This window comes from Denticeps clupeoides, unplaced genomic scaffold, assembly GCF_900700375.1.
Source record: "Denticeps clupeoides unplaced genomic scaffold, fDenClu1.1, whole genome shotgun sequence".
Lineage (NCBI taxonomy): Eukaryota > Metazoa > Chordata > Actinopteri > Clupeiformes > Denticipitidae > Denticeps > Denticeps clupeoides.
In genome coordinates this window covers 6,827-20,078 of record NW_021629822.1, presented here as the reverse complement: position 1 = coordinate 20,078, position 13,252 = coordinate 6,827, and the positions used below count along the sequence as shown (strand labels likewise).

The following is a 13,252-nucleotide window of genomic DNA, read 5'->3' as shown; positions in this document are numbered from 1 at the left end:
GTGTCAGGTCCAGGCCGTGGCGTGGAGCGCGGACGACAGCCGGCTGGTTTCGTGCGGCCTGGACGGCGCCGTGTACGAGTGGAGCGCGTCGACTGGCCGCCGCGAGTCGGAGAGCGTGCTGAAGTCCTGCAGCTACACCGGCGTGGCCGTTTCCCGCGACGCCAGAAGCATCTTCGCGGTGGGAACAGACTCCGCCCTCAGAGAGATTCAGGACTGTGAGGTACGAGCGGCGGGAAAACAGTCATTACCACGTTTGCGTTTTTTGTGTTACGGCGAACGCTCGCGTTTCTAGATTGTCCAGGAGCTGCTGGCAGATGATGTGACATTCACGGCCATCGCCATGTCAGGGTCGGGTCGAGTCCTCTTTACCGGCACGTCCACCGGCGCCGTCAGGGCCATCGGATATCCCTTGCCCCTCCAGAAAGACTGGTTCGAGTACCACGCCCATTCTGCTGCCATTTCCAAGGTAGATAGTAGCCTGAGGAGATGTCATCAGGAGAGGGCTTTCAGTCCAGAGGCTTTCATGGTTCTGCATCTCTTCAGATGGTCGTCACTTTTGATGATCAGTTCCTGCTGACTGCATCTGAGGATGGCTGCCTGCTAATATGGAAAATCTCTGGCCAGAAGAGGGATTCAGAAACCAGCTATGCTGAGGAGGTCCTGGTTACCAAGTCTGACCTTGAGGAGAAGGTGAGATTCATTTTTTTCTCTTCCTGAAATGTTCATGAACCTCTTCCCTCCGTACGGGGGTAGGGCCACAGCAGAGACACAAGCATGGACCTCAGCTGGAGCTCGGAAGGTATCTGCTGTGGTATCTGGAGACAAGCTCTCAGTAGTCGGTCCTTTATAGTCCTATAAGTTGTGAGGTACATTTACAATTTACAAGCATTTACCAGGCGCTCTTATCCAGAGTGACTTACAACCAGTAGTTACAGGGACAGTCCCCCCTGGAGACACTCAGGGTTAAGTGTCCTGCTCAGGGACATGATGGTAGTAAGTGGGGTTTGAACCTGGGTCTTCTGGATCGTAGGCGAGTGTGTCACCCCACTAGGCTACTACCAGCCTGTGAGGTGGTGACTCCATGGACAGATTATCCCACAGATGCTTGATTGAACTGAGATCTGGAGAATCTGGCACTGCACTGTGTATGATTCCTGTGTGCAGACTCAGGTCATGTTGGAGCTGAAAACTCGAGTGGAGGAGCTAAAGATGGAGAACGAGTACCAGCTGCGCTTGAAAGACATGAACTACAGTGACAAGATCAAGGAACTGACTGAGAAGTTCATCCAGCAGGTGGAGTCTCTGAAGGCTGAGAGCCAGGTGGAGTACCCTGCTGTTATCTGCACTTTCTGCTACATCTTACAAGGTCTGAAGGTCTGACTAAATGGGTGCAACTGCTCCATAGGTTTTAAGAAGAGAAAAAAGAAAAGCAGAAGGAGACCCATGAGAAGACTCTGGAAGATCTGGAGGAGAGACATTCCAGAGAGCAGCAAGACTTTGGTAAATTTATGCAGTTTTTTGTACCTGTGAAGAACATGATTGATTGATTGAGCCGCCGTATCTCGCCGGCAGAATCGACTCATAACCAGAAGCTGCTGCTGGAGTATGAACGGTACGAGGAGCTCCGGCTGAAGTCTCAGCGGATGCAGGAGGACTACGAGCATCGGCTGCAGCAGGCGGAAGAGGCTGGGCAGCGGGCGCTGGAGGACATCACCGTGTCCTACGAGGACAGGCTGCAGGAGAAGGTCGTGGAGCTTGACCAGGTCAGTGTTGAGCTCATGGAGATGAGTTCAGGGTTTGGGAGCCATGATGTCACCTGGCCTTCTTCCCCCCGGGACAGTGTCAGGAAGAGTCGTGCAGACAAGTGCAAGAGTTTGAGCAAATGAAGCTGCTGCTGGAAGAAGATGGAGATCAGGAGATCCACAGTATCCGTCTCAGATACGAGAAAATGCTGCAGGAGGAGGAAAGAGACCAAATGCACGCCTGAAGGCCGACTCAGGCATAATGAAGAAGAAGGTACGTTCATAACAGGTCATTAATAACCGAGATCGCTGGATCCATTCAGACACCTTGAGGACCTTCCATTCTTCTGTAGTGCATCAGCTTGCAGACAGACGTAAAGGAGCGGAACACAGAGATCCTCAGGCTGAAGGAGGAGCAGCAGAAGCTGGAGGGGGTCATCAGATCGCTGGAGAAGGACGTTCTCAGGCTGAAGAGGGACATCCAGGAGCGAGACGAGACCATTCAGTCCAAGGTGGGGAAATAAACAGCAGGACTTCTTAACTTTACGCATGGTGGGCATGACAGGAACGGAAGTAACTTCTCTCTCACAGGAAAAGAGAATCTATGACCTGAAGAGGAAAAAGGAGGAACTGGAGAAATTCAAGTTGTCTTGGACTACAAAATCGAAGAACTGAAGAAGCAGATTGAGCCGAGGGAGAACGAGATGAAAGAGATGAAGGAGCAGATCCAAGAGGTGGAAACGTGTTCATCAAATGCTGAAAAGCTTCTGCAGAAGGACCTAATGTGCTTCTTTCTCTATCAGATGGAAAGTGAAGCGGAGGAGTTCCACAAGAAGAACACACAGCTGGAGATAAACCTGGCTGAGATGAAACACAAGCTGAAGGCCACAGATAAGGAGATGCACAAGGAGATGCAGAAGGTTGGTGTGGCCACATTACATATTTGACAGGCCCTTCAGTAGTAGAAGGTCCCAGAAAGAGTGCTTTCCCATGACCTGGTCTTGGTGTTCAGGTAAAAAAGGTGGAGGCCCTGGTGCACCGCTTTAAGACGGACCTGCATCAGTGCGTGGGCTTCATCCAGGAGCCCAAGAAGCTGAAGGACAGCGTGCGAGAACTTTACGAGCGCTACGTCCAGCAGAGCGATGTGGTAACGCCAGTCGCATTTGGGTTGTTCTTCTGGAGGAAACCAGAATAGGAATAAAACGCTTTCTTTTTTGGGTGAGGCTGAAATCGTGGGCGTGGACGCGGACATCCAACGGGAGCACGGTCGGCAGAAGGAGCTGCTGGAGAGGAACGTGGCCTCGCTCAAGAAGAAGCTGGCCAAAGACAGCGAGGTCCACCGAGTCAACAAAGTCAAGATCATGAAGGTCTGTGTGTGTGACCAAATTACGGGGACCCTACCACCAGCCCCCCTGGTTCCACGTTTATATTTATATTATCGGGACAGAGGAACGAACTCTGGTTTCATCTGACAGGAGAACGTTACCCCTGATTAAGGAGATAAATGAGCTGCGCCAGGAGCTCCGTGGAGCCGGACTCATCTCAGCGGGTTCCAGAGTCAGGAGTCTGTTGGCAAGAGGAGGAGGAGCTTCGGAGGTCCGAGACGTGAGACGCGCACCCACACCGAACCTCGTCAACGGTGAGACACGGCGCGAAGTTCCATCTTCACCTCTCCGTCCCCTGTCCCCCACCAGCGAGGAGCCCCCCGGACACGGCGGAGCGGCTCGCGCAGCTGCCCAGGGCGGAGGTCCCGCGCCCCCGTACGGAGATCCCGCCGCGCCCCACCTCCAGCGACACCAGGCTGCCCGCCGTGGTCACCTGAAGTCCTGCTGAGGACCAGCGTCACCTTCTCTCACGTGTCACCGCAGTAATAACAGTTCAATAAAGTTTTCCTGTCTCCAGTCGTGCTGACTAGACTCCCAGTTCAGGTGAATCCGGAAGAAAACGGGATAAATAGGGTAGGGTGGTAGTAGCCTAGCGGGTAACCAGAAGACCCAGGTTCAAATCCCACTTACTACCATCGTGTCCCTGAGCAGGACACTTAACCCTGAGTGTCCCCAGGGGGGGACTGTCCCTGTAACTACTGACTGTAAGTCGCTCTGGATAAGGGTGTCTGGTAAATGCTGGAAATGTAAATGGATAAATGAGCCGTACGGGGGAATTCTGCTCCGTTTCATCTCTGCCACATGAACAAACGCAGAAACACAACGGCGGCTTGAGAAGCAAGTGGCCGCAAGTGATTCTTTTCAATAAATCACATAAAGAATTTCAATAAATTCCCAATAATTTATGTATTTTGTCATCCAAGTTTGAAGGGCCCCTCAATTTAGTGCCACCTTTTGAGGCCATAAATATGTGTATAATGTCACATTTGACAGTCTTGGGTTGGAAATTAGGGTGGTAGTAGCCTAGTGGGTAACACACTCGCCTATGAACCAGAAGACCCAGGTTCAAACCCCACTTACTACCATCGTGTCCCTGAGCAAGACACTTAACCCTGAGTGTCTCCAGGGGGGGACTGTCCCTGTAACTACTGATTGTAAGTCGCTCTGGATAATGGCATCAGATAAATGCTGGAAATGTAAAATTATTATTACCAGGGGTCTTTACCAACAGAACCAACTACGGTCCCAAAACGGTTAAACCGCAAGCATGCAGAGGGATAAACGGAACATGGACGTTAACGGGGCCGCTGGCAGGTGACGGGGACATCAGCAGTCCCTCTGCATGCTTGTGGTTTAACTAGTCTACTCCTTCCACAGCCCCATATTCCCAAGCCGCCTGTCTGTGCGCCGGCTTCGGCTTCAGGGCGCTGTAACGGGAATGAATAATTTAAGGGGACGTGCAGATTATTTCATTTTTTTAAAAGGTTTAAAGCGGCAGGATTTCTACAGTTTGCCATCTGGACTGTCTGGATGGACGAAGTCCATCTCCAGTGTGTCCAAGGCCCCGTGTCCATTTATTTAATTGCCGAGCAACGTCCACATATAGTTCATGCGTCTGTATGTTCGCTAGAAAAAACTATTTATTCTAGAAGCACTGGCGTTGGCCCGAATGACAGAAGCCAGCGCTTGGCTGGCATTAGAAGCCAGCGCTTGGCTGGCAGTAGTCATGGCCGCTGCCACGTCTCCACCACGGTGGGCCACACAGATGTGCTGTTTCAGAGCGACGGCAGCGGCAGAAAGGCCCCATTGTCACAGGCCTGAGAAGCAGGCTTAGATCACGTTATTGTCACCAACGCCATGGTGACAAAATGGGCATTATCTGGTCAGAGTGACATCAGAGCTTTAGTGGACGGCAGGAGACACCCCCCACCCCCCCCCACCCTGTCTGCAACGGTTGGACCATTGTCCTCCCATAATGCCTGGAAGATGTCACGACCCCTCAGAGACGGCGTAACAGTCGGTTTTACTCCCACGTTGAAGGGAATTTGTGTGTGTGAGCGCGGTTATATGTGTCGGGGGGCGTATACGTGACAGTTCGAGTGACGGCGCTCGTGGGACAGCTGGGTACTTGGCGCCATGTCTGCAGCAGGAACTGGCAACCTGGAATTTTCTGCCCGGCAGCCTCGCCGGGGGCTGGAGAGCTGGGTGGAGACCTAGGAACATCAGGCCGACCCCGACATACACCTGCAGGGTCCAGAAGGTCACCGGGCCACCAGCTGCTGAAGACCTCGCCTGCTGGGATGAGTCGTGTGCCAGGGTCTCCGCTGGGTTTGCACCGGAGTGGATGGGTCAGTGGTGCATGAGGTGAGTGACTCGGTACGTCTTCATGTCATGGACCGGCGTGGCGCCATGGAAACGGGTTTTACTAACAACAATAGCACGAACATGCACACGAATATACCCTGTACATACTGCATTTATTCTTTTTTAAGGTGAAGTGATTGCAGTGTGATACACAGCAGCACAGCACACGGTGCACATGGTGAAACGTGTCCTCGGTATTTAACCATCACCCTGAGTGAGCAGTGGGCACTATGACAGGCGCCCGGGGAGCAGTGTGTGGGGACGGTGCTTTGCTCAGGGGTACCTTGGCGTATCGGGATTTGAACCGACAACCTTCTGATTACAGGGCCACTTCCTTAACCGCTAGGCCACCACTGCCGCTTTATACACGTAACGTCAGGAATTAGGCGACAACAAAGACACCATGAAACTGGCATACGGAGCCGGGGTTCACTCCAGAACCAGAATCCTTCATCGTTGGTGACAAAGCACACGGTCTTCATCAATAATCAAAAGTGTCTTTTTTTTTAACATCCTTGCTCAAGCTGCTCAGGACAGTATAGTGAGGTTACAGTGGGCCACAACCATCCTCTGCTAATTTCCTCTTTTTTGGAGCAGCGGTGACCTAGCGGTTAAGGAAGCGGCCCCGTAATCAGAAGGTTGCTGGTTCGAATCCCGACCCGCCAAGGTACCACTGAGGTGCCACTGAGCAAAGCACCGTCCCCACACACTGCTCCCCGGGCGCCTGTCATGGAGCCCATTGCTCACCAAGGGTGATGGTTAAGACACATTTCATCCAAGTCGCCGTGTGCTGCTATGTACCACAATGACAATCACTTCACTTTCACAACTTATTAGCAAAAATCACTTTCATAAGTTCCCATACCAGAAGTGCTGATCATTTTCATGTTGGTGTTGGTAGTGGGCATGGTGACATCTGCGAAAACAAGGACAACTTAAATTCTGGAAACGTAAAAAAGTTTCAGATAAGGGACCCATTTAGATGTCTGTATGTATCTAACAGCCACTGTCCACCCCACAGCTGACCAGACTGAGAGGCGGTCAGTCATGGCCGAGATGGAGCCTCTCCGGCCGGTGCGGCCCAGGTCCGCGGGTCTCCGTCCGGACGTGACCTGGCTCCAGCGGCGGGTCGTGGAGGAGCAGGTGGAGATGTGGTGGTTCGGAGAGCCGGCGGTGTCCCTGCTGTGTTACTGCGCCTCTGTGGCCCTGGTGCTGGGTTTGGGTCTGGGCGGCGTGGGGCTCCTGTCCACAGCCGCCTCTGCGGTGGGGGCGTCGGCCGTGTGGAGGCTGGGCGTGGGCTCGGCGCTCTGCCTACTGGCGCTGGTGGTTCTGCTGAAGCAGCTGCTGAGTTCTGCAGTGCAGGACATGGGCTGTGTACGAAGCCGGCGGCGGGTGGAGACACTGCGCAGCGGCGGATGCCTGGATCCCGCCCTTCTACTGGCTGCCGGCCTCTCAATGTCCATTTGTGGGGCCACGCTGATGGGACTCAGTAGACCAGACATGCTGGTGACTGCAGTGGTCCTCCTGGCCTGCGGGGGCGCTGTGACACTGGGTGTGGCCTTGTATTGTGCAGTCGCGTTCATACGAAAACAGAGAGAGCGAGGGAGGCAGAGGAGGAGCAGAGGGAGGCGGAGGAGGGTCTACACCATCACTGGACAGAACAGCCAGCCATGGAGAGACTCCGCCTCCAGCCAGGCTAGCCTCATATGAAACAATAAAAACGAAACAAAAAATGAGGCAAGAGGCTCTGAAATGAATGACAGTTGATGTATCAGTCAGGCCTGACACTGGACTACATTTGGACTTCCGAGGACCTCTACAACTGTAGGACTTTTTCTCTTATTGGACAACCATCCCCAGCCCTGACCACCATTTGCAGGGTCACTCTACCCTCTCTCTATCACTCCTTCCCAACGTTTCTTCCCACCTTTTTCTCTCTGCTAGAGTTTTTTTTGTGTGGAGTTTTTCCTTGTGTGCAGAAGGGTCAAGTGTTGGGGTGTCAACTGTAGGGTTAAAGCCCATTGAGACATACTGTATGTGATTATGGGCTAAATAAGAAATAAATGTTGTTGATGTTTTTTGTGATTGATTTCACTTTCACATGTAAATTTACAGACGAGTTCAGGTCTTTATAAGGACTGTTGCATATTGAATATGTAAAGTCGCTTATGTTTCCAGAGAGCGGGATTTCCTGGGTTGATCAGAATGGACCACCCACCAGTACACAGGGAGGAGCTCCTCAGACACAATCCAGCACCTATGAAACAGCCATTCACATTTCACATAAAAATAACAAACATGACAACTAATTCATTTTTAGTCCGGTCAAGTGTATCTACATCAGTCCAGAGTATCAGATTTTTTACTTTATTCTTAGGCGCGCATAATATTTATGACAGTAAATGTTGTGATTAACTTTCTTAATGATAACCATGACCGATTACTTTATTTGGTTAATTAACGAAAAAAAGAGCCTAACCCTGATTCAGATTCCAATTCAGTCTCTACTGGCACCAGTCCGTCGGAGTCTGTGACTGTAAACAGTAAAATGGACATCAGCAGGTCCACCTGAACAGTAACCCATTACATTCAATGATTTAGTCAAGGGCCGTTGCAACAGCGTGAACAGTTCAAACTGTATACTATATAGCTGAAACTTGGCAGGACTGTAGGTATTGAACATTTTTAGAATAAAAGAATACTAATTCATCGCACATTGACCTGTTTTAATAAAGATGGGGTGAACTGTGGCTGCTGGAAACTCTTCCATCACTCAGTAAAAGGATCAATAATAGCAAAGTTTATTGATTGTGTCAAAATTGTTTGCAATGTTCATCATGGTCCAGCTTCTGTTTCCTTCATCCTGACTGATTTAAGAATAAAAATGGTCTGAGAATAATTACAGTATTTATCAGATGCCATTTAATGAACATTCATCCCATCCCACCTAATGAATGATATGAATGAGTGAGTCTGGAAACTCTGCAGCAAACTGTGCATGAATTGTGCAAGAAATCAGATGCAATCTGAAATATCCCAGTTTTTACTAACGAAATGAAATGCATTTGTTAACTGATATATAATTTGTCAAAATTGTTGAAATAAAGTTGGTGCCTTTGGAGATGTAAATGTTGGTGAATGTTACATCTGGACCAGCTGCGTATTTCTGACATCAAATGTGAAATAATTCGAAATGAAAATTTGTCTTCAAGATCTTTGAGATGGTTTGGGGGATTTTAGATGGATTCTCTGTGTTCCTCCTTTATAATGTGAAATCAACATTCAGAATTGTAAGGAAATTAAAATATAACTAAATAACCCTTACTGGGTTGCCTGTATTTAATGCATTGTATTTTATGAAATGGTGGTCGCCTAGCGGTTAAGGAAGCGGCCCCGTAATCAGAAGGTTGCCGGTTCGATTCCCGATCCGCCAGGTTGCCACTGAGGTGCCACTGAGCAAAGCACCGTCCCCACACACTGCTCCCCGGGCGCCTGTCATGGTGCCCACTGCTCACTCAGGGTGATGGGTTAAATACAGAGGACAAATTTCACTGTGTGCATTGTGTGCTGTGCTGCTGTGTGTCACATGCGACAATCACTTCACAAAAAAATAAATGTATATTTATTATATAAGATGTCTAAAATGATAATACTGGATGAAGTTGAATGTTATATCACGAGGGATTAGCCCATTCTGCTTCTACGTTATGTGACGATTTCTGCGAGGTACAGACAAACAAGGACACTTTTAATCATCAGCATCATTTTATTTCTCAACTAAACATCAGGTTTTACAGAGAATAGAATCACTATCACACAATGGTAACCAAGGCTGAATGAATCTGAGGATCTAATCCTGTCCTGGATCTACAGTGCTGTGGACATGGTGGACATAATTACCATCATGTCTTTGTATTTAAAAATATGCACGCAGCTGCAGATTTGTCCCCTGTCTCTCCCTTGGTAGGCCCTTCCCTAAAACACTGATGAATTAGTTGGAGTTATCCACCAGACGCACTTTGCAAGGTTGGCCATCTTTTATTCCACAAAGGTCATTTAGATGAGAATGTGAATTCATGTAATTCATGTGACGTTGGTGAAAATCATTTTGTAAACATACAGCGGCTGAGCCCCGAAAAGCAGGTACAACAGTATGTGGTGATGGTGACAATATGGTGCAGGCAGGGGCTTTCACACACGTTTCATTTGCATTTAAACTAATCTTTGTGCTCACAGGTGTATAAAATCAAATTATAAAAGTGTCTTTCTGTATAAAAATATCAAGATTTTTTAGGAGGTGATTTGCTCGTTTGCAGCAGATTATTGAAGTGGGTTTATCAGAATGTAACATGAACTTGGCCAGAAGGAGAACTGGATCAGCCGATGGTGAACTGCTCAAGATCAAGTTCATCGTCGCTATTACCGCCCATCACCTCGTCCTCCCACTCAGCTTCTTCCTCCTCCTCCCGGTCCCTGTTAGGGACTTCTCTCTCGCAGGCCTGGATGTAGTTGTCCTCGATGAACCCGTCGTCATCGTCCTCGCACAGCCCCCTGGGGGACAGGTGTCCTGTGATGGTGCTGGGGGAAAAGCTGATCTCCAGGGACTTGTGGTCACACTGGCTGGTCGTGTCTCCCTCTGGCAGCAGGGCGTGGCGGTAACTGTCCAGGTAGCGCTGGAAGAGGTGAAATTTCACTGCCGCCACCAGGAACAGGGATACGGCAAGAGCTGTGATGAAGAGTTGCCACCAGGTACGGCCAGAAACCTCGTCTGGCCAGAGGCTTCCCCACTATCTGTTAATTCTTAATGTTAAGAGAAACATGAGAGGATCTGTTGCAATACAACAAATGTTGACATATTTACATCATGAACTGTGTGGTGCATCTTCACAAATGTCACATTCACCAGTGGACCCAACAGAAGTCTTGATGTTGTTGGCGTGGTCACTAATGTTCACAAAGTCACCAGTTCCCCCATCAGAACGCTGGAATTAAAGCGCCTGATAACCTGCATGTTGGTAGTGGGCGTGGTCACTAATGTTCACAAGTCACAGTTCCCCATCAGAACGCTGGAATTAAAGCGCCTGATAACCTGAATGTTGGTGTCAGTAGTGGGCGTGGTCACTAATGTTCACTAATTCACCAGTTCCCCCATCAGAACGCTGGAATTAAAGCGCCTGATAACCTGCATGTTGGTAGTGGGCGTGGTCACTAATGTTCACAAAGTCACCAGTTCCCCCATCAGAACGCTGGAATTAAAGCGCCTGATAACCTGAATGTTGGTGTTGGTAGTGGGCGTGGTCACTAATGTTCACAAAGTCACCAGTTCCCCCATCAGAACGCTGGAATTAAAGCGTCTGATAACCTGCATGTTGGTGCTGGTAGTGGGCGTGGTCACTAATGTTCACTAATTCACCAGTTCATCCATCAGAACGCTGGAATTAAAGCGCCTGATAACCTGCATGTTGGTAGTGGGCGTGGTCACTAATGTTCACTAAGTCACCAGTTCCCCCATCAGAACGCTGGAATTAAAGCGCCTGATAACCTGCATGTTGGTGTCGGTAGTGGGCGTGGTCACTAATGTTCACTAATTCACCAGTTCACCCATCAGAGCGCTGGAATTAAAGCACCTGATAACCTGCATGTTGGTAGTGGGCGTGGTCACTAATGTTCACTAAGTCACCAGTTCCCCCATCAGAACGCTGGAATTAAAGCGCCTGATAACCTGCATGTTGGTGTTGGTAGTGGGCGTGGTCACTAATGTTCACTAATTCACCAGTTCACTAATCAGAACGATTAAAGCGCCTGATAACCTGCATGTTGGTGTTGGTAGTGGGCGTGGTCACTAATGTTCACTAATTCACCAGTTCCCCCATCAGAACGCTGGAATTAAAGCGTCTGATAACCTGCATGTTGGTGTTGGTAGTGGGCGTGGTCACTAATGTTCACTAATTCACCAGTTCACCCATCAGAACGATTAAAGCGCCTGATAACCTGCATGTTGGTAGTGGGCGTGGTCACTAATGTTCACTAATTCACCAGTTTCCCCCATCAGAAATTGCTGGAATTAAAGCGTCTGATAACCTGCATGTTGGTAGTGGGCGTGGTCACTAATGTTCACTAATTCACCAGTTCACCCATCAGAACGATTAAAGCGCCTGATAACCTGCATGTTGGTAGTGGGCGTGGTCACTAATGTTCACTAATTCACCAGTTCCCCCATCAGAATGCTGGAATTAAATTAGGGCTGTCAATCATGCCTACAGGCTCCTCCCCTTTTTCAAATATTGTTCATTTAATCTTAATCAGAAATGAATACAGTCTAGTTGCTAAGACACCCAACTCTGAACCAGTTGATGTCACAAAATCCCCGGTTCAAACCCACTTACTACAATTGTGTCCCTGAGTGTCTCCGACCATCAGAACGTATTGTAAGGCGCTCTGGATAAGGCCATCTGATAAACGCATTAAAGGTAAAGGGCTGGGTGGGTAATTAGAAACGCTTCCTGTTTCTATCGGCTTAGTTTCCTCAAGTCTGAAGACACAGACTGAGATGAGTGGCCGTTCTTACGGCTTTTGGAGACTTCTGTCTTATTGTTGTCACCCTCCACAGCCTGGAGTCTTCGGCTGAAACCTCCGACGCCTCCTTCACCCGCTGCGAGTCCTGTGAGAGACGAGACTCCGCCTTTACAACCCTCGCCCGAAACCGCGGCCTCCGAAGCTGTAAAAGCCGAGTCGGGTCGGTTCTCACCATGCTGGGGCGCAGCTGCAGCGTCCAGCACCACCCAGACACACAGACACACGGCGCCACTCCACCGGTGGAGTCCCATGATGCAGCGCTTCCTGACGGGACATCCCAACATTTAACCAGCTGCCCGAGGAAATATGGCTCCCATCATCCACACCATACGTACCCAGAGAAGACACGGAGGGTCAGGACGGCGGTGTGTGTGGGGGACAGCGGCTTCTCCTTCTGCTGCAGTCATGTTGAGCAAAGGTTGAAGGAGGCGGAAGGAGCCGCACTCATGACTGCGGTTAATTAGTAACGTTTATTACACGTCAGGTTGGGGGTCTGCAGCTCATTTCTCATTTCAAGCAGACGCATGAATATGAAAGTGAAGTGAAAGTGACATGATTGTCATTGTTAGACACCGCAGCGCAGCACACAGTGAAACGTGTCCTCTGTATTTAACCTAAAAAGAAGGGGACAAGCAGCGTGTGGGGACGGTGCTTCAGTGGCACCTTGCCTCCGATTCCGGGTCCCAGCATGTGTGGTGGTGAAGGGGGTCTGAAGGAGGAACTCAGGATATGGAACATTGGGATTCGACTGCAGTGCCCTTGTTGTGGACCAGTGAGCAGAAGACACAAAAGCTGAAGAAAAAAAAACTAAGCCATTTCCAGCATTTACCAGAAGCCCTTATCCAGAGCGACTTACAGTCAGTAGTTACAGGGACAGTCCCCCCCGAAGACACTCAGGGTTAAGTGTCCTGCTCAGGGACACGATGGTAGTAAGTGGGGGTTCGAACCTTTGCGATTACAAACTAATGTAAACGGACGATGACCTTTGGCATTTAAAACTATTCTGTGAATTTAGGTGCAGCAGTACAGTGACCAGCAGGGGGCGCTACACATTCCGTCCTCCAGCAGGGATCCTGTCAAGTAAGCTGTACTGATTTTTTGTTTTAATAACTTGTTCAATTATTAAAAGCTTTAAAATAACCGATTTACTCCACAGCAGGGGGCAGTGGTGGCCTAGCGGGTAAG

General features: G+C 49.5%; 2 protein-coding genes and 1 long non-coding RNA gene across 4 annotated transcripts in view; 2 read left to right on the top strand and 1 right to left on the bottom strand.

Annotated features, from left to right (window-relative positions):
* Positions 1-3,238, top strand: part of LOC114775302 (cilia- and flagella-associated protein 57-like) — a 3,387-nt gene extending 149 nt beyond the window's left edge. The window contains 15 exon segments of the mRNA XM_028966474.1: positions 8-220; positions 293-466; positions 544-690; positions 1,165-1,332; positions 1,419-1,500; positions 1,573-1,763; positions 1,841-1,963; positions 1,966-2,016; positions 2,096-2,254; positions 2,334-2,385; positions 2,388-2,476; positions 2,546-2,662; positions 2,755-2,889; positions 2,966-3,109; positions 3,218-3,238. Coding sequence (XP_028822307.1) covers positions 8-220; positions 293-466; positions 544-690; positions 1,165-1,332; positions 1,419-1,500; positions 1,573-1,763; positions 1,841-1,963; positions 1,966-2,016; positions 2,096-2,254; positions 2,334-2,385; positions 2,388-2,476; positions 2,546-2,662; positions 2,755-2,889; positions 2,966-3,109; positions 3,218-3,238 — 1,866 coding nt within the window.
* Positions 3,239-3,275: 37 nt separating this feature from the next.
* LOC114775304 (transmembrane protein 125-like) lies at positions 3,276-7,201 on the top strand. 2 transcript variants are annotated; one of them, XM_028966478.1, is made up of 4 exons: positions 3,276-3,338; positions 3,437-3,609; positions 5,309-5,491; positions 6,513-7,201. In XM_028966478.1, the coding sequence occupies exon 4, from the start codon at positions 6,539-6,541 to the stop codon at positions 7,199-7,201; it is 663 nt and encodes a 220-aa protein (XP_028822311.1). In that variant the 5' UTR covers positions 3,276-3,338; positions 3,437-3,609; positions 5,309-5,491; positions 6,513-6,538. The 2 variants fall into 2 exon arrangements, with proteins under 2 accessions (XP_028822311.1, XP_028822312.1); XM_028966479.1 differs by having other exon boundaries at positions 3,287-3,347.
* A 3,050-nt stretch (positions 7,202-10,251) lies between these two features.
* LOC114775308 (uncharacterized) lies at positions 10,252-12,481 on the bottom strand. The gene is made up of 4 exons (XR_003744987.1): positions 12,403-12,481; positions 12,240-12,331; positions 12,060-12,152; positions 10,252-10,291 (listed from the first exon to the last, which is right to left on the bottom strand). It is a non-coding gene; the product is annotated as an uncharacterized LOC114775308 (long non-coding RNA).
* Between the last annotated feature and the right edge of the window lie 771 nt (positions 12,482-13,252).

Coding starts and splice junctions, on each gene's coding strand:
- LOC114775304 (XM_028966478.1), top strand. CDS start 6,539: ATGGCCGAGATGGAGCCTCTCCGGCCGGTGCGGCCCAGGTCCGCGGGT.